The sequence below is a fragment of the Pseudorca crassidens genome, chromosome X (genome assembly GCF_039906515.1).
Source record: "Pseudorca crassidens isolate mPseCra1 chromosome X, mPseCra1.hap1, whole genome shotgun sequence".
NCBI classification, from domain to species: Eukaryota; Metazoa; Chordata; class Mammalia; order Artiodactyla; family Delphinidae; genus Pseudorca; species Pseudorca crassidens.
The window spans coordinates 88,328,509-88,349,199 of NC_090317.1; the positions used below are offsets into that span (position 1 = coordinate 88,328,509).

General features: G+C 38.2%; 1 protein-coding gene across 3 annotated transcripts in view; it reads right to left on the reverse strand.

Moving 5' to 3' along the window:
* Nucleotides 1-20,691, reverse strand: part of MAGED1 (MAGE family member D1) — a 73,482-nt gene that overhangs the window by 37,937 nt on the left and 14,854 nt on the right. The window contains exons 2-3 of one of the 3 annotated variants that reach the window (XM_067723700.1): nt 698-801; nt 503-596 (exon numbers count right to left, since the gene is read on the reverse strand). The exons of 1 other annotated variant lie outside the window; for it this stretch is intronic. Coding sequence is in view for 1 of the 2 variants with exons in the window: in XM_067723696.1 (XP_067579797.1) it covers nt 698-743 (46 nt within the window). In the remaining variant the exon portion in view is untranslated. The remainder of the gene's footprint in view (nt 1-502; nt 597-697; nt 802-20,691) is intronic. One more of the 3 variants, XM_067723696.1, reaches the window with a different exon arrangement.

Sequence of the window (20,691 nt, forward strand, 5' to 3'; positions counted from 1 at the left end):
GTCTCACATTTTTGTGGGACTCCTGTACATACAAAATTAAATTTGTTTTTATCCTGTTAATCTGTCTTATGTCAGTTTAATTATTAGACCAGTCAAGGGACCTATAAAGGAAGAAGGGAAAATTTTCCCACCCCTACAGTTGCAACAATAAAGACAACAACTACTACAACTATTTAGTAAGCATATACCAAGCACAAACACTCACTGAAATACTATATTTCACATGGAAACCTTGAGAGATAGGTTTTATTATTACAAATGTATAGATGAAGAAACTGATGGTCAGAGAGGGAAACTGAGTTACTCAATATTTTAGAATTAGTAAGTAGGGGAACTGATAGCCAATTCAAGTATGCCTGGCTCTTAAGCTCCTGTGTTTTCCACCATGCCAAGGGGCCTCGTGAGCATTCACCAACCAAAATTCCAAAACTATCCTAACACTATCTAATAAAGCTGTAAGTTCACAAGTCCCTCCCTACCTCATTTTCCTTCCTTTGCTCACCTAAGAGGATTTCTTTCTGGGTTCTTTTGTCCTTAGCTCTTTGCAAATTCAGATGGGAATTTATTTTGGTCTTTTGATGTGGAAAATCCTGCAGCTGAAAAGGAAATAAAAGTTTGTGGTTAGAAGTGGGGTACTGCATGTCCTTAAATTCAGTTCTGAAGGGTACAGGGGGGGTGATGGAAGGGGGTTTCTTACTTATTAGATGTTTTAGAACCAGGCAAAGGTCTTGTGAAAGAGGCATAGAAATGCTTGTGTTCCCAAGAGCCACGGAGAGGGCGCTGACCTTGAGGGATGAAAACCTGATAAGAAAAACACAAGTCATTTACTCTCCATGGATTTGTTCCATAATCCAGGAACAGAAAACATTGGAATCCAAAGGTTACAGTGCACTGAATTGGTTAAGCATATAGGCTTCAGGGTTGAAGAGAGCAAGGCTAAAATCCCAATGTTACTTCTTACTTGCTATTGGACCTTGGGCAAATATCCTTACTTTTCTGAGCACTGGATGTGTGCAAAGGGAGTGTTGCTTGCCATTCCAGTAAACAACAATGTTGCCAGCCATCAAGTCAGCAGCCACTGCAGCCGCCCCCCACTCCCCCCGCATGGTGCGCCCTGAAAGGAATTCACGATGGAGAAAAACAGGAAGCATTCTGTGCTGGGGATACTGGCCCTAGACAGTTATAAGACGCGTATCTAAGGAATAATTTGAGCCTGGACTCTTGCATCTTCCCATACATAGAAAGTACTAAAATGGTTAACTTGAGATGTCTATTTTTGTGATTAGCAGTAATATTTTGATGTTCAACTACATTTTTTTCCAGCAAAGAACTCCTATATACCCTGTCTCCTCCCTCAGTAAGGTCCCCGAATCAAACTTAACTCGCTACTTTTAGGTTGTACATATTTCCTCAGCCAACAGATATTTCCTCTATAAAATAAAGCAAATAAAAACCCAAAAGGTAATGAGACGTTCTGAGCCTAAACCTAATCTCAAAAGAAAATGAAAGAGTTCTAGGAAAATTTGCTAGTTCTGCCCCCGCAGCTTGTTTGGACAAACCCTCATGATAAAACAACTAAAAAAAATCTTGGTGAAAAAGAAGTAACAACTACTTGAAAACAACAAAAAGACAGGGCAATAAAAATATGGAAATATCAGAGCAACACCATGGGAAAAGGGGAACCTAGAGAAGTAAATATAAGCAGAGAGGCAATCCCCCCAAAATTTAACTTTCTATATTTCAGTTGCCTTGAAAGGCAAAGGAAACAGATAAAGCCCAGAACTACACAGAGTAGGAAAACTATCAGGAGACCCTCCCTACAATAAGCTGGGACCCCAAAGACTACCATCTCGGGGTAGGAAGCAGGTCATTTTGTAGCTCAGGTTGAACTACAGGACTTGCCCTGGGATCCTTGAACCTTGAATTAGACAAAGAAGCAAATCAGCAGGATCAGCTGATAACAGAAAAGACTTCAAACACTGGGATTAGCAAACACAAACCATAAAATCAGTATTTTACCATGGATAAAGAAATAAGTAACAAACTTAAAGATACTTCCAAGCAACAGGAAACTGTAATAAGTGGTATATCATAAGTAAACCTAATCAACTTAAAAAAAATACAATACCCCAAATGAAAAACTCAAGGTATAGCTTTCATCAGGAGATTAGGAAAATAATTTATGAAAATTTAAGACAAGTCAGGAAATTAATAAGAGACAAAAGATGGAAAGTACAGAAGAGTGTAAGAGACTCAAACTGCTCTCACTCACTGAAGCAGGTGTCAGGACTTCGTAAAAGTGATCACGCTGAATCTTAACAACTACTTTACGAGGCACAAAATATATAATTTCACTGATAATACAGAAAATCCTTTTCAGCCCTTTCTCCATTTCTACAAGCAAAATTGGGCTCCAGACCTGCTTTTTCTTTAAAAGTAGCTAGTGAAATTCCAGAGCCTAACTTTACAAATGCAAATGTTCACAATCAACAAAAGGAAACTCAAAAAGAAATGTGGGCTCTGTACTCTCTCCCTACAGCCTTGAAGGGGTGGAAACCATTTTGCTTCACAATTATTTCAAATAATCTAAATTTGAAAGATGTTAAATTGAGAATTTTAATGAGAATGTCAATCTTGTTCTCTTTTACAATATGGAGACTTATGAATATTCATAACTGCTACCAACTAATTCTATTCTCTGTTAATACATATCTTTCCTTAGAAGTATTATTTAAAGAAAGGCATTTTATAAGACTCTTGCAACTTTAGAAATTGATGCTTTTTTCTATGAAAATAACCCACAAATGAAATGTGTAATTCTAATTAAGTATCTTATTTGGTAATTCATTAACCTGGTGGGGTAGACAGAATAATGGCTTTCCCAAGATGTCCACATCCTGATCCTGTGAGTATGTCACCTTACATGGCAAATGGGACTTTGCATGTGTGATTAAGGATCTTGAGATGGAGAGATTATCCTGAATTATACTGGTGGGCTCAATGTAATTACAAGAGTCTATAAGAAGTAAGCGGGAGGATGAGAGTCAGAGAAGGAGATATGATCATGAAAGTAGAAGGTCAGAGTCACAGAGTTGAAGACGATATACTGGTAGATCTGAAGATAGGGAAAACGACCATGAACCAAGGGAACGCCGGCAGCCTTTAAGAAGCCGGAAAAAGCAAGGAAACCGATTTCCCCTAGAGCCTCTGGAGGGAGCTCGGCCCTGCCAGCACCTTGATTTTAGGACTGCTGACCTCCAGAACTACAAGATAATAAATCTGTGTTTATTATCTACGTTTGCCACAATTTATTACAGCAGCAATAGGAAACTAATACATCTGGTGATAAAGCTGAAATTGCTATCTCTGTATTTAAAAACAGATTAATACTTCTAAGACCATTCTGACAAATTAGGAAAAGATCATTGGCACTTTCCTCTCTACCCATAGGCATGGATAAACAAATATAAATCCATGATTCTGCTGGATTTACTATGTAACAAATACTTTGAGAGGATATATTTCTTTTAAATGAACAGTGTCATGATTTCTATTTCACCAGTGAGAAAAATGAAACCCCTAAGGTCAGTACACTATAAGCTAGGATTTAAATCCCTGTCTACTGGCTACAAAGTCTAGTATTATTTCACTACATCTTGCTGCCTCTCAAACTGCTTGGGGTGTGATGAAGACAGGGTAGAACATCTAAATGTATTCCTCAAACAACCCACAGCTGCACAAAAGACTCCATGTTTGTGAGATACTCTACCTTTTTGCTTTAACTCGATGATCTCACAGTAAGCAACATGCTGTTTTCTTAGTTTGACTTCCCAAGTACCCCAAATGACATACCCTAGAGAGAGGACCTGAGTGTTCTCGCCACAAGAAAATATTAGTGTGAGACGTGTGTGCTTTTCTCTCTGAATCTTAGTCTCAGTAAATTAATTTGTATTTGTTTATCACCAAGTTTCATTTTAGCATTTCACAAATGCTAAAGACCAAATCCTGGACAGTAGTCAATTAACTGAAATACTACCACCTTGTAGGCTCTTTTATTAAGTACTGTTAAAATTTCCAAATAAAGGTAATTTCCTTTCTTTGATGACTACTAAAGTATTTACACGTCAAACACAGCTCATTAGAGCATGAGGCCTCAGAGATGCTCAAGTGAACTTGTTTCAGAAAAGAATTCTACTTTACTTTATACACAATGATATCAACTTACAGAGGTATAAGGACTGAAAGGGAAAAATAATTACAGTTATTCACAAATTACATTAACAAACCAAAACCACTTTGTGATAATTCACTGGGCTGTACAGGTATAATTCACGTACTTTTAAGTATGATTTACATAAATGTTATATAAAAACTCAATAAAATCTACAAACAAACAATTGGATCTAGAGAAAGAGGTTAGTAAGGTGAATGGATCTAGAAACTATACACCAGAAACAAGCATTCCCATATACCAGTCACAATCAATTACAAAATGTAATTTAAAAATATTAGCGAGAGCAACAAAAACTATCAGTACACAGAAATATACCTAACAAGATATGCATGAGACCCTTGCAGAGAAAATTATAATAAACTTTTTTCAAAGACGTTAAAAATATCTAGATAAAAGGAGAGATAAACCACGTTCATTGTTGTAAAGATGCCATTTCTGTATCTATAATCTATAACTAAAATGCAGTTCTAATCAAAATTTCAGTTTCTCAGAGACCATATTAAGCTTATCTCAAAATTCATATGGAAAAGTAAAAGGCAAAGAATATACTTTTGAGGAAGAGTTAAGGAAGGGGTCTTTCCCTACCAAATATTAAGATGCATTACAAAACTATAGTAATTAACAGTGTAATACTAGTATAGAAATAGACAAATAGACCAGTGGAAGAGAACAGAAAGCCTAGAAACAGATATATACATACATTACAACTTGGTATATTATAGAGACAGCATTATAAATCTGTGGAGAAAGAACAGACAACTCAGTAAATAGTCCTTGAACCACCGATTAATCATTCAGAAAAAAAAATAAGATCTCTACATCATATAGTACATAAAAATAAATTCCAAGTGAATCATAAACCTAATTGTGAAAAGAAAATTATAAAAATTTTACAGGAAGATACCGTAAAACACCTTTATGAAATCAAGGTGAGAAAGAATTCCCTAAACAAGATGCAAAAAACATGTCATAAAGAGAAACTGATAATTTCATGGGGAAATGGAAGTAGCTGCTCTTCCATGAAGGCTAAGGTGATCAATATTATAGCATAAACTGAACCATTTATGAAACTATTTCTATTTGTCCCCTTTCCCTAGCTCTTCTAGACCAGAGTGGCCTCTCAACTGCTCATTTCTTCGGGTACTTCCCAAGCTCAAGGCTAGATGACATACCCAGGTAGCTACCGTACATGGTCTAAATGACCACCTGCTCTCTGGTCCCCACACTCAAGAGGATTCTCAGCCACTGCCAGATTAACTGCTACTTCTATGGAAAATTAAGTTCTTACCATGGTGCCTTCCAGGAGGCCTTCTCTGAGCCCCGGGGTTAGAGATACCCTCCTCCATATTTCTACTGAAAGCACCACACCCTGGTCTCTCTGTCATAATACTCCCTGTTGTAATGTCTGTGTCTATCTCACCCACCAGACTCAGTAGAAAATATATCTAATTCAACAACATGTCCTCATTATTCAGCAGAGTCTATATCACTACATTTTTTACTTATTTTCTTGATTGATTAATTAATTAATGGTCTAGCTAACTTTTCTAAGGTTTGAAATCAATCTATCTTCCCCACAGGTATCCTACCACTTCTGACATTCTCAGACTATGTATGTTTTCCTCTCTCATCTTCTGTAACTTCCCTCTTTCTTCACTCATACTTCCTATCTACGAGGGTCCTGGGAAAATATTTTTCTGATAACCAAGAAAATAGAGGGAATGAAAAGTAGCAAGCCACGCTCATTGCCTCTTGAAGCTATCAGTTCACTATTCTCCTTCCCACCTAGAATCTTTCCTTTGTGACCTCCAGGATCCCCCTCCTTGAAAAATAAGCTTACCACACCCTTCAGTGATGTATAGAACACCCCCTTCACCTTCTAGCCATAAATGAAATAGTTCTCTCCTGAGCCTGCTGGTTCTCCCACATCCCTGGTCCCAAAATTCCCAACTGGTAAACCACACACACTGGTATGTGAAACCTCTGCATAACATGCTACTCAAGAAGTATCTGTCAGATGGACATTCTCAGGTGGCTTGCCCTGTGATACAGAGCAGAGCCCAACGTGTTGTAAAAGATAACTGGGTCCTATATTAACTGTATTGTAGGACTACACTGTAGTGTTCAACTGGTAGTAAAGAAGGATGATGTTTTCTAGAATAACTCTGCCTTGTGAGTATGTATGGAAATGCAGCCAAGAGCATTAAACAGATTGACACAAATAGAAGCCAAAGGATGAAAGGACATCAAGTGGAGAACCACAATAAATATGCCACTGTTTTCAATATCTTGAAAATTCAAATTCTCAACATGCATAGAGAAAGCAAAAATAATAACAATAGTAAAAAGTAAAGAAACAGAGAACTAAAATACGAAATAAGCATCTCCTAATTTTAAATATGCTCTAATATTAGTGAAGTAAATCAGGTCCAAGAAGTACATTAAATACTAATTTTAATTAAGGTTTGGAATTATTTATTATTCCATTACTAGTTTTAAAATTAAAAAACAATAATACATATGTATAATATTTCACACCTTCATATAAAATTTTGTCAATTTTCTAAAAGTTGATAAACTCATATGCAATTTTTGATCACTTCAACTGTATTTCTACAAAATTCAGGTAATTAAAGGTGTGCCATAAACAAACAAACATAAGATGAGACTCTAGGAGGCACTCCAAATGCTTACCCAGCCATCTTCACTTCTAACTGGCCACAGAAATAAACCAACCAAGGTTCTCAATCTTTGAGATTTTGGGTGAGAAACAAACAAGCCAGGGTCCTCCCTAAGGACAAGACTCCCTAAGGGACAGACTGTGTAAAAGAAAGGAACAAGCCAGCTCCCTCCTTGGAGATGGCTAAAGATGGTTGTTCAAGGATCCTCCAAAGACACAGGGTCATCTAAGCCACTACCCCAGTCTTCATATTCTGCTAGCCATAGATGCTAATTATCTCTGATCACTTCCTGGTTCTGGTTCTTGACCCTTGAGTTTGAGGAAGAGTTAACTGAGTCAGAGCCCACCCACAGAACCTCTGGCTAATTGCTAAGATCAATTGTTTGGACCATCCAAGAAAGAGGAGCATTGTAGGATGCTAACCCAGCTGTCTTCATTCTCAAATGGCCTCAGAGGCTGAGCAACCACACTCAATTCTAGGGCCCAATTCTTGGGCCTAGAAACTCTGGAAAAGATAGGACCAAACCAAGGTTCTCCTACTGAAGCAGCTAAGGGCAACTGTTCCAGGAGAAATGTGAAATAGTAACCAAGACCCCCCCATATCCACAGCAAATCACAAGTCCTGGCTATCCCTGATCATCTCTGAGCCATAGTTTTCTGGCCTCAAGACTGGGGGAGAAAAGAACCAAGGTATGTATCCTCATATACTTTTAGTGGGAGTTAAAATTGATGCAATCCTTTTGAAAATCAATTTTCCACTATCTAGTAAAGCTGAAAATATGCATAAACTAATACCAGATAATCCCTCTCCCAGATATATATCTTAGAGAAACTCAAGCACATGTGGAACAGGAGACATATATAAGAACAGCAGTACCGTTCACAATACCCCAAAACTGAAAGCAATCCAAATGTCCATAAACAGTAGAATGTATAGACAGATGTGTGTGTCCACATGTATCTGTATACATAGGCAAAGAAATGATTATCATAAAAGGCAAGTCAGGATAAATGGTTACCTTTGGGAGAGAAACAGGGATAAGACGAGGCTTCTGGATAACTTGCAATGTTCTATATTTGGCCCTGGAAGGTTCTTTTACGGGTGTTTACTTTATAATTATTCATTTTAGTGTACATTTACATTTTATGCAACTTTTGGTATTTTTGTTATATTGCACAATTCGAAAAACATTAAAAAAAAAAAAAGAATTCGGGCCTCCCTATGGAACTCCCTTAAAGCATCCCCTAAGTGCACGTGTTCTCAACCTTTCTGAGGTAAGGAATGACATAAAAAGCATCCACCCCTCTGTAAAAGCTATGGGGACTGGTTATCCACATTCATTTACAATAGGATTTTTGGAAAGGGAAGCCTGGGCAGGCCAGGGTCCTACCAGCAGTGCCATTTCCCTTAAAGTTGCTAAGGGCAGTTGTTCAAGTCCCTCCAGGTACAGGAAGCAGTGAATAGAATGCTATCTTAGCTCCCCTTACATTCAAGATTTTACCGCCAGTCCTTTCTTGGCCCTGGTTATTGGCAAAAATAAAATAAGGTTTGTGAAGTAACGACAAAGTTGAAACAAAGCCAGGACTATCCAAGGGATCTGCTGCAAAGCTGGTTAAGGGCAACTACTCACGCTGGCCATTGCTGCTTCCATTCCCTAACTCTTCCTCCCTTCTGTAAAAATCCCCACTCCTTTGTCATGCCATGTGCCTCTTAGCTACACTCACCCCTTCTTCCACAAAAGAGCATCTTTCTCGCCTTCCTCTCTACTCTTACACGCTAAACCTTTCCTACTATCTTTGATGATCCCATGGCTAACTTGTCCACCACCCCAGCTTCACAGTTCCTTGACCTCCTTCTACTCCAGCTCACCCACCCACGGAATCTTCTCATCATCCAGAACTACTTTCCCCCTGAAATCTTAAGCTCCTATATCCTACTCTGACCATGATTTCTTGTCTGCCATTCCACCTCTATCTAACATCCACTCTTTGAGCTTTGAAACCTCCACACAGCTTCACTGACACCCACCCACATATTCACACAGCTTCTCCTTCTCTGGTTCTACAGAATCCTCCTGAGAACACACTTTTTCCTGATGAGACTAAATCCCATGGTCTATAACCTGAACTAATCTCATCAGTAACCTCAATAATCTACTTAGCCCCTCAAACCTCCCACCACCCAAAATCATCATCACACATTCACAAGTCTAAAATCAAACCCAATGCTTGCCTTCCTTGCTCCCACTTTTTGGCAGCCGAACACACCTGGAAAAAAGGACAAGACTAAAAACATTTTATTTCCAGCTCAGAGAGGTGTTCATTACTGCCCATCAATCTTCTCTCATTCCCCAAAGAAGGGTGCAACCTTCTTCCTCTTTCCTCTGGCTCCTGGTCATCCCCTCTCACACTCCAGAATGCCCTTACTGCCTTATTCAGAGAGAATATATTGGGGCAAGAAAGAAACTCCCTCAATCTCTTGCCTTTCCAAAACCTCACAAACAAGCCTTTCTGACCCTCTTTAACTGCAATATCAGAAGTGATGCCCTTTCTCTTGTTCATGGCCAGTCCTTCCACGTGTTCTCTATACCACAGCTTTTCCACATTTGCTTCTCCAGTTACCCCATTTCTCTCCTGTATTTTCAATAACCTCTGTTTTTATTAGCTCCTCCTCTGCAGAACATATAAACACGCTCAGATCTCTCATCCTAAAAATATACACATATCATTTGTTATCTATTCTACTTTTCATAGACAAGAGTCTTGACACAGTAGTCTACATTCACTTCATCAACACTTTCGCCAATTACACTACTGGCCTGCTGTATTTTAGCCTTCATCAATGCACTGATCCATACACGCTCACTGCTCTGGTTTCCCCTAAATCCTTAACCTAAGAGAACCCTCTCAAATCCACGTTATATATCCATGTAGATAAATTTCACATTTTATATTTTTAAAAGTTTAAGATAGTAGTTTTAAAAAAGAAGTGCAATACATGTTCATTAGTGTACAACAGTGCCTGGCACAGAGAAACACATAAAAGGAGATAAGCATCTTCAATCATCATTCCACCCTCCCAGAGATAACTGTTAAAGCTATATTCTAACCTCTGGGAGAAGCTGAAAAAAAAATCACCTCATACCCTTAAATCCCAGGAAGGAGAGGAGGAAGAGGAATTCTCAGATTACTCAAGGATACACAACTGGGCCTCGGTGCCAACTGGTGGAGCTTTGAAGAGGAAGAGCACAATAGGCAAAAGTTTTGGTGTGGCCTGTTAAAGAAAAAATTATTCTGACACTTGTTAAAATGGTAAGAAAGACTTTATTGAGGACTATTGTGATAGGTGTCAAGACTATTGCTACAGGGGAGAGAGATTGGACTCAACTCTGAGTACAGTAAAGACAGCTGGGGATCTATAGCCAAGAAGCTATAGAAAATTACTAAAAGGAAACGTCAAGACGAAGGTGATTGTTGCTAAACTAACTTGGGATTCTCGCTGAAGGCAGACCAGAGTGTTAAAATATCAAGTAAGGGTTGGGGGATTCTGGCTAAATTGAATTAGCAGAATCCTTTCTAAAACTAAGCAGGCCAAAGACAATGCCCAAGGATGACGTTTAGTTGAAAAGAGGGCTCAAAGGAACATGACTAAAGTTTGGTCAAGGAGACAGTCTTTGTTAGCCCTTTCCCACTCTTCAGCTTTCCTTGGGGGATGTTTCTCCACTGAAATATTCTCTATTTTAGACCTGTGGCAATGAGACGGCCCCTGGATATACATGAGCAAACAGAATTACAGACATACAACACTACATCCATGTGTATGCACAGATCTATTTTGTATATATTATATATTATTCTATACATGTGTGTGGTGTGTGGGAAAGTTATGTATATGTATATACATTATATATTATGTGTTTTATACATAATCTGTTGTATACAACTGTATATATAACATATATAACCTATTGTGTGTATATATAACCTATGGTATGTATATTATAACCTATTGTAACACACACACACACACACAATTCTCCCACATATCACACACACATCTAAAGCGCACTGTAACATGACATTATCTCTCTCCTGACAGTTACACCTCTCTCCTTCTTACCATTCTCATACTGCCCCACTCCCATCTACCACCCAATGCATCATCAGTACATCACAGGGGTGATTATATATCTCATCTGCTTAAGACAACTGCATTACTTCTCCCTCATACCCTTCAGAGTGAAATCCCAGTTCTCTGACCTGACCTCTGGGGCTCTCAATGTCCTGGCCCCCATTCATGTTTCCAGTTTTGTCTCTCCTCCCCTACATAAAATTTATGTTCCACTTATAACTAACTACATACATACCTCTCCTTGAATACATCAAGATCCCACTGCCTCTTCCAGCTTCCTCTGACTGGAACACCCTTCATGGCTCTTTCACCTTCATACTTCTTCTACTCATCCAATATCAACCATTATCGCCCCATTCCAAAGCATTTTCAGGTGCCCAATCTGTGCTCCCACAGACTGTCAATCCCACTTGCCTATGTCCACCATAGTACTGATCACAGTCTTTAGACATTGCCTGTTTATTTACTCATATCCCCACAATAATGAATCTTCACCAAGGACTGGAAACCAGTCAGGTTTACCTTCACATCCCCTGCACTGAACATAAGACCATATACCTGGTTGTAAGTGCTCCATACGTTTTTGCTGAATGAATGAGTACATAAACAAATAAAGGTCATGCTCAGCAAATTTTCAATGCAATGCTTATGGAGTCATTCAAATGTGTTCAAAATAGTGAGGAAAATGGCATAACAAAAGGTCAGGCAGCAGGACTAAAAAAAAAAAAAAAAAATCCCCTGAGAATTCACATCTTGTTTTCTAAGTACCAATCCCTACTGAAAGAATACACAATTCCTTGCAAAATAACTGATTCCAGGGCTGGAGCAGGGAGTATACATGATGAGCTGAAAATATATCAGAGAGCAGTGAAGTCAAGATCTAATGAAATCATGTGAAAATGATACAGGAACCAAACAAAAAGGACTCCTAATTTCTAGAAAGGCACAATTTCAACAAACAAGATTAGTCTACCCAGCAAGGATCTTATTCAGATTCGACGGAAAAATTAAAACCTTTACAGACAAACAAAAGCTAACAGAATTCAGCACCACCAAACCAACTTTACAACAAATGCTAAAGGAACTTCCCTAGGTGTGAAACACGAGAAGAAAAAAGACCTATAAAAACAAACCCAAAACAATTAAGAAAATGGTAATAAGAATATACATATTGATAATTACCTTAAATGTAAATGGATTAAATGCTCCAACCAAAAGACACAGACGGGCTGAATGGATACAAAAACAAGACCCGTATGTATGCTGTCTACAAGACACCCACTTCAGACCTAGGGACACATATAGACTGAAACTAAAGGGAGGGAAAAAGATATTCCATGCAAATGGAAATCAAAAGAAAGCTGGAGTAGCAATACTCATATCAGACAAAATAGATTTTAAAATGAAGACTGTTACAAGAGACAAGGAAGGACACTACATAATGGTCACAGGATCAATCCAAAAAGAATATATAAAAATTGTAAATACTTATGCACCCAACATAGGAGGACCTCAATACATAAGGCAAATGCTAACAACCATAAAAGGGGAAATCGACAGTAACACATTAATAGTGGGAGACTTTAACACCCCACTTACACCAATGGACAGATCATCCAGACAGAAAATTAATAAGGAGGGTTCCCATGGGGACTCGGCCTGAGGAACAGGGATGGGAGCTTCGAGACTAGGGTGGCGTGAAAGGTTGCATCCTTTGCTTTACAACAATCATTGGAGTGCTGTTTTCAATATGTCCACACAGGGATTCAAAAATAACAAAAATGCTTTTGAAAAATACTGTCGTAGGTTGACAGAGTGGTTTATAAATTATAGCATACAGGGAATCTGTGCTGAAGGGCCGTGCAAGGCCTCTGCACGAGGCACCCTGTGAGCAAGTGAAACTCGGCCTGGCTCCAGGTTTGTGTGGCCAGGTTAGGCAGCCTGGTTTCTGCAGCCAAGCGTCTTTCCCAGTGGTCTCTCTGTGCTTTCTTCTGGATACAAGCTGAGTGGATAAAAGGCTCTTGGTGCTCCAGCCAGGAGTCAGTGCTGTGCCTCCGAGGTGGGAGAACCAACTTCAGGACACTGGTCCACAAGAGACCTCCCAGCTCCACGTAATATCAAACGGCGAAAATCCCCCAGAGATGTCCATCTCAACACCAAGACCCAGCTTCACTCAACGACCAGCAAGCTACAGTGCTGGACAACCTTTGCCAAACAACTAGCAAGACAGTAACACAACCCCACCCGTTAGCAGAGAGGCTGCCTAAAATCATAATAAGGCCACAGACACCCCAAAACACACCACCAGACGTACACCTGCCCAACAGAAAGACAAGATCCAGCCTCATCCACCAGAACACAGGCACTAGTCCTCTCCACCAGGAAGGCTACACAACCCACTGAACCAACTTTAGCAACTGGGGACAGACACCAAAAACAACGGGAACTACGAACCAGCTGCCTGCAAAATGGAGACCCCAAACACAGTAAGATAAGCAAAATGAGAAGACAGAAAAACACACAGCAGATGAAGGAGCAAGATAAAAATGCATCAGACCTAACAAATGAAGAGGAAATAGGCAGTCTACCTGAAAAAGAATTCAGAATAATGATAGTAAAGATGATCCAAAATCTGGGAAATAGAATAGAGAAAGTACAAGAAACATTTAACAAGGACCTAGAAGAACTAAAGAGGAAACAAGCAACGATGAACAACACAATAAATGAAATGAAAAATACTCTAGATGGGATCAATAGCAGAATAACTGAGGCAGAAGAACGGATAAGTGACCTGGAAGATAAAATAGTGGAAATAACTACTGCAGAGCAGAATAAAGAAAAAAGAATGAAAAGAATTGAGAACAGTCTCAGAGACCTCTGGGACAACATTAAACGCAACAACATTCGAATTATAGGGGTTCCAGAAGAAGAAGAGAAAAAGAAAGGGACTGACAAAATATTTGAAGAGATTATAGTTGAAAACTTCCCTAATATGGGAAAGGAAAGAGTTAATCAAGTCCAGGAAGCACAGAGAGCCCAATACAGGATAAATCCAAGGAGAAACACGCCAAGACACATATTTAATCAATATGTATTTAATCAAAAATTAAATACAAAAAAAACATATTAAAAACAGCAAAGGGAAAACAACAAATAACACACAAGGGAATCCCCATAAGGTTAACAACTGATCTTTCAGCAGAAACTCTGCAATCCAGAAGGTAGTGGCAGGACATATTTAAAGTGATGAAAGGGAACAACCTACAACCAAGATTACTGGACCCAGCAAGGATGTGATTCAGATTTGACAGAGAAATTTAACACGTTACAGGCAAGCAAAAATTAAGAGAAATCAGCACCACCAAACCAGATTTAAAACAAATGCTAAAGGAACTTCTCTAGGCAGGAAACACAAGAGAAAGAAAAGACCTACAATAACAAATGCAAAACAATTAAGAAAATGATAATAGGAACATACATATTGATAATTTCCTTAAATGTAAATGGATTAAATGCTCCCACCAAAAGACACAGACTGGCTGAATGGATAAAAAACAAGACCCATATATATGCTGTCTACAAGAGACCCACTTCAGACCTAGGGACACATACAAACTGAAACTAAGGGGAGGGAAAAAGATACTCTGTGCAAAAGGAAATCAAAAGAAAGCTGGAGTAGCAATTCCCATATCAGACAAAATAGACTTTAAAATAAAGACTATTACAAGAGACAAAGAAGGACACTACATAATGATCAAGGGATCAATCCAAGAAGAAGATATAACAATTGTAAATATTTATGCACTCAACGTAGGAGCACCTCAAAATATAAGGCAAATATTAACAGCCATAAAAGGGGAAATCGACAGTAACACAATCATAGTAGGGGATTTTAACACCCCACTTTCACCAAAGGACAGTTCAACCAAAATGAATATAAATAAGGAAACACAAGCTTTAAATGATACATTAAACAACATGGACTTAATTGATATTTATAGGACATTCCATCCAAAAACAACAGAATACACATTTTTCTCAAGTGCTTATGGAACATTCTCCAGGATAGATCATATCTTGGGTCACAAATCAAGCCTTGGTAAATTTAAGAAAATTGAAATCATATCAAGTATCTTTTCCAACCACAACGCAATGAGACTAGATATCAATTACAAGAAAAGATCTGTAAAAAATACAAACACAAGGAGGCTAAACAATACACTACTTAGTAAGGAGGTGATCACTGAAGAAACCAAAGAGGAAATCAAAAAATACCTAGAAACAAATAATAATGGAGACATGATGACCCAAAACCTATGGGAAGAAGCAAAAGCAGTTCTAAGAGGGAAGTTAACAGCAATACAATCCTACCTTAAGAAACAGGAAACATTTCAAATAAACAACCTAACCTTCCACCAAAAGCAATTAGAGAAACAAGAGCAAAAAAAAAACCAAAGTTAGCAGAAGAAAGGAAATCATAAAGATCAGATCAGAAATAAATGAAAGAAACAAGAGCAAAGATCAATAAAACTAAAAGCTGGTTCTTTGAGAAGGTAAACAAAATTGATAAACCATTAGCCAGATTCATCAAGAAAAAAAAGGAGAAGACTCAAATCAATAGAATTAGAAATGAAAAGGGAGAAGTAACAACTGACACTGCAGAAATAAAAAGGATCAGGTGAGATTACTAGAAGCAACTCTATGCCAATAAAATGGTCAACCTGGAAGAAATGGACAAATTCTTAGAAATGCACAACCTGCCAAGACTGAATCAGGAAGAAATAGAAAATATGAACAGACCAATCACAAGCACTGAAATTGAAACTGTGATTAAAAATCTTCCAACAAACAAAAGCCCAGGACCAGATGGCTTCACAGGCGAATTCTATCAAACATTTAGAGAAGAGCTAACACCTATCCTTCTCAAACTCTTCCAAAATATAGCAGAGGGAGGACCACTCCGTAACTCCTTCTACGAGGCCACCATCACCTTGATACCAAAACCAGACAAGGATGTCACAAAGAAAGAAAACTACAGGCCAATATCACTGATGAACATAGATGCAAAAATCCTCAACAAAATACTAGCAAACAGAATCCAACAGCACATTAAAAGGATCATACACCATGATCAAGTGGGTTTTATTCCAGGAATGCAAGGATTCTTCAACATATGCAAATTAATCAATGTGATACACCATATTAACAAACTGAAGGAGAAAATGATATGATCATCTCAATAGATGCATAAAAAGCTTTCAACAAAATTCAACACCCATTTATGATAAAAACCCTGCAGAAAGTAGGCATAGAGGGAACTTTCCTCAACATAATAAAGGCCATATATGACAAACCCACAACCAACATCGTCCTAAATGGTGAAAAACTGAAAGCATTTCCACTAAGATCAGGAACAAGACAAGGTTGCCCACTCTCACCTCTCTTATTCAACATAGTTTTGGAAGATTTAACCACAGCAATCAGAGAAGAAAAAGAAAGAAAAAGAATTCAAATCAGAAAAGAAGAAGTAAAGCTGTCACTGTTTGCAGATGACATGATACTATACGTAGAGTATCCTAAAGATGCTACCAGTAGCAGGATACAAAATTAATGCACAGAAATCTCTGGCATTCCTATACACCAATGATGAAAAATCTGAAAGTGAAATTAAGAAAACACTCCCATTTACCACTGCAACAAAAAGAATAAAATATCTAGGAATAAACCTACCTAAGGAGACAAAAGACCTTTATGCAGAAAATTATAAGACATTGATGAAAGAAATTAAAGATGATACAAATAGATAGAGCAATATACCACGTTCTTGGATTGGAAGAATCAACATTGTGAAAATGACTCTACTACCCAAAGCAATTTACAGATTCAATGCAATCCCTGTCAAACTCCAACTGGCATTTTTCACAGAACTAGAACAAAAAATTTCACAATTTGTATGGAAACACAAAAGATCCCAAATAGCCAAAGCAAGCTTGAGAACGAAAAATGGAGCTGGAGGAATCAGGCTCCCTGACTTCTGACTATACTACAAAGCTACAGTAATCACGACAGTATGGTACTGGCACAAAAACAGAAATATAGATCAAGGGAACAGGATAGAAAGCCCAGAGATAAACTATCACACATATGGTCACCTTATCTTTGATAAAGGAGGCAAGAATATACAGTGGAGAAAAGACAGCCTCTTCAGAAAGTGGTGCTGGGAAAACTGGACAGGTACATGTAAAAGTATGAGATTAGAACACTCCCTAACACCATACACAAAAATAATCTAAAAATGAATTAAAGACCTAAACACAAGGCCAGAAACTATCAAACTCTTAGAGGAAAACATAGGCAGAACACCCTATGACATAAATCACAGCAAGATCCTTTTTGACCCACCTCCTAGAGAAATGGAAATAAAAACAAAAATAAACAAATGGGACCAATGAAACTTAAAAGCTTTTGCACAGCAAAGGAAACCATAAACAAGACCAACAGACAACCCTCAGAATGGGAGAAAATATTTGCAAATGAAGTAACTGACAAAGGATTAATCTCCAAAATTTACAAGCAGCTCATGCAGCTCAATAACTAAAAACTAAAGAACCCAATCCAAAAACGGGCAGAAGACCTAAATAGACATTTCTCCAAAGAAGATATACAGATTGGCAACACAGGAAAGGATGCTCAACATCAATAATCATTAGAGAAATGTAAATCAAAACTACAGTGAGGTATCACCTCACATCACTGAGAATGGCCATCATCAAAAATCTACAGACAATAAATGCTGGAGAGGGTGTGGAGAAAAGAGAACCCTCTTGCACTGTTGGTGGGAATGTAAATTGATACAGCCACTATGGAGAACAGTATGGAGGTTCCTTAAAAAACTAAAAATAGAACTACCATACGACCCAGCAATCCCACTACTGGGCATATACGCTGACAGAACCATAATTCAAAAAGAGACATGTACCACATTGTTCATTGCGGTTCTATTTATAATAGCCAGGACAGGGAAGCAACCTATGTGTCCACTGACAGATGAATGCCTAAAGAAGATGTGGCACATATATACAATGGAATATTACTCAGCCATAAAAAGAAACGAAATTGAGTTATTTGTAGTGAGGTGGATGGACCTAGAGACTGTCATACAGAGTGAAGTAAGTCAGAAAGAGAAAAACATATACCGTATGCTAACACATATATATGGAATCTAAAAAAACACAAAACAAAAACGGTCCTCAAATTCCTAGGCACAGGACAGGACAAACGACGCAGATGTAGAGAATGGATTTGAGGACACAGGGAGGGTGGAGGGTAAGCTGGGAGGAAGAAAGAGAGTGGCATGGACATACATACGCTACGAAATGTAAAACAGATAGCTAGCGGGAAGCAGCCGCATAGCACAGGGAGATTGGCTTGGTGCTTTGTGACCACCTAGAGGGGTTGGATAGGGAGGATGGGAGGTAGGAGGATAGGAGATAGGTAGGAGAGAAGGTAGAGGTAGGAGATATGGGGATATATGCATACATATAGCTGACTCACTGTTATACAGCAGAAACTAATACACCATTGTAGAACAATTATACTCCAATAAAGATGTTTAAAAAATTCATATGCTAACACATATATAGAATCTAAAAAAAAAAAAAAGGTTCTGAAGAACCTAAGGGCAAGACAGGAATATAGACGCAGATGTAGAGAATGGACTTGAGGACATGGGGAGAAGGGTAAGCTGGAACTAAGTGAGACAGTCGCATGGACATATATACACTACCAAATGTAAAATAGAGAGCTAGCGGGAAGCAGCCACATAGCACAGGGAGATCAACTCTGTGATTTGTGACCACCTAGAGGGGTGGGATATGGCGGGTGGGAGGGAGAAGCAAGTGGGAGGAGATATGGGGATATATGTATACGTATAGCTGATTCACTTTGTTATAAAGCAGAAAGTAACAGACCATTGTAAAGCAATTATACTCCAATAAAGGTGTTAAAAAAACATAACTGAGAAAATGACTATCCTACTCATAGTAATCTACAGATTCAGTGCAATCCCTTTCAAATTCCTAATAGCATTTTTCAAAGAACTATGTATGGAAACACAAAAGACACCGAATAGCCAAAGCAATTTTGCAAAAGAAAAACAGAGCCGGAGGAATCAGGATCACTGACTTCAGACTATACTACCAAGCTACAGTAATGAAGACAGTATGGTACTGACACAAAAAAAGAAATATAGATCAATGGAACAGGATAGAAAGCCCACAGATAAACCCACACACTTATGGTCACCTAATCTATGACAAAGGAGGTAGGAATACACAATGGAGAAAAGACAGCCTCTTCAACAAGTGGTGCTGGGAAAACTGGACAGCTACATGTAAAACAATGAAATTAGAAAACTCCCTAACATCTTACACAAAAATAAACTCAAAATGGATTAAAGACCTGAATGTAAGGTCAGACACTGTAAAACTCTTAGAGGAAAACACAGGCAAACACTGCTTGATGTAAAATGCAACAAAATCTTTTTTGACCCACCACCTAGAGTAATGAAAATAAAAACAAAAATAAACAAATGGGACCTAATTAAACTTAAAAGCTTTTGCACAGCAAGAGAAACCATAAATAAGACAAAAGGACAACCCTCACAATGGGAGAAAATATTTGCAAACAAAGCAACTTACAAAGGATTAATCTCCAAAATATACAAACAGCTCATGCAGCTAAATACCAAAAAAAGCTCACAACCAAATCAAAAAATGGGCAGAAGACGTAAATAGACATTTCTGCAAAGAAGACATACAGATGATCAACAAACACATGAAAAGGTGCTCAACATCACTAAGTATTAGAGAAATGCAAATCAAAACTACACTGAGGTATCATCTCACACCAGTCAGAATGGCCATCATCAAAAAATATCTACAAACAATAAATGCTGGAGAGGGTGTGGAGAAAAGGGAACCATGCACTGTTGGTGGGAATGTAAATTTATATGGCCACTATGGAGAACAGTCTGGAGGTTCCTTAAAAAACTAAAAAATAGAACTAACATATGACCTAGCAATCCCACTACTGGGCATATACCCAGAGAAAAGCCATAACTCAATAAATACATGCACCCCAATATTCATTGCAGCACTATTTACAATAGCCAGGACATGGAAGCAACCTAAATGTCCATCAACAGAGGAATGGATAAAGAAGATGTGGTATGTATATACAATGGAATATTACTGAGCCATAAAAAGTAGTAAATTGGGTCACTTGTAGAGATATGGATGGACCTAGAGATTGTCATACAGAGTCAAGTAAGTCTGAAGGAGAAAAACAAACATCGTATATTAATGCATTTATGGGGAATCGAGAAAGATGGTATAGATGATCTTATTTGCAAAGGAGAAATAGAGACACAGATGTAGAGAACAAATATATTGACACCAAGGGGGATGTGAGATGAACTGGGAGATTGGGATTGACATATATACAACTATTGATACTATGTATAAAATAGGTAACTAATGAGACCCTAATGTATAGCTCAGGGAACTCTACTCAATGCTCTGTGGTAACCTAAATGGGAAGGAAATCCAAAAGAGAGGGGATATATTATACGTATAGCTGATTCAC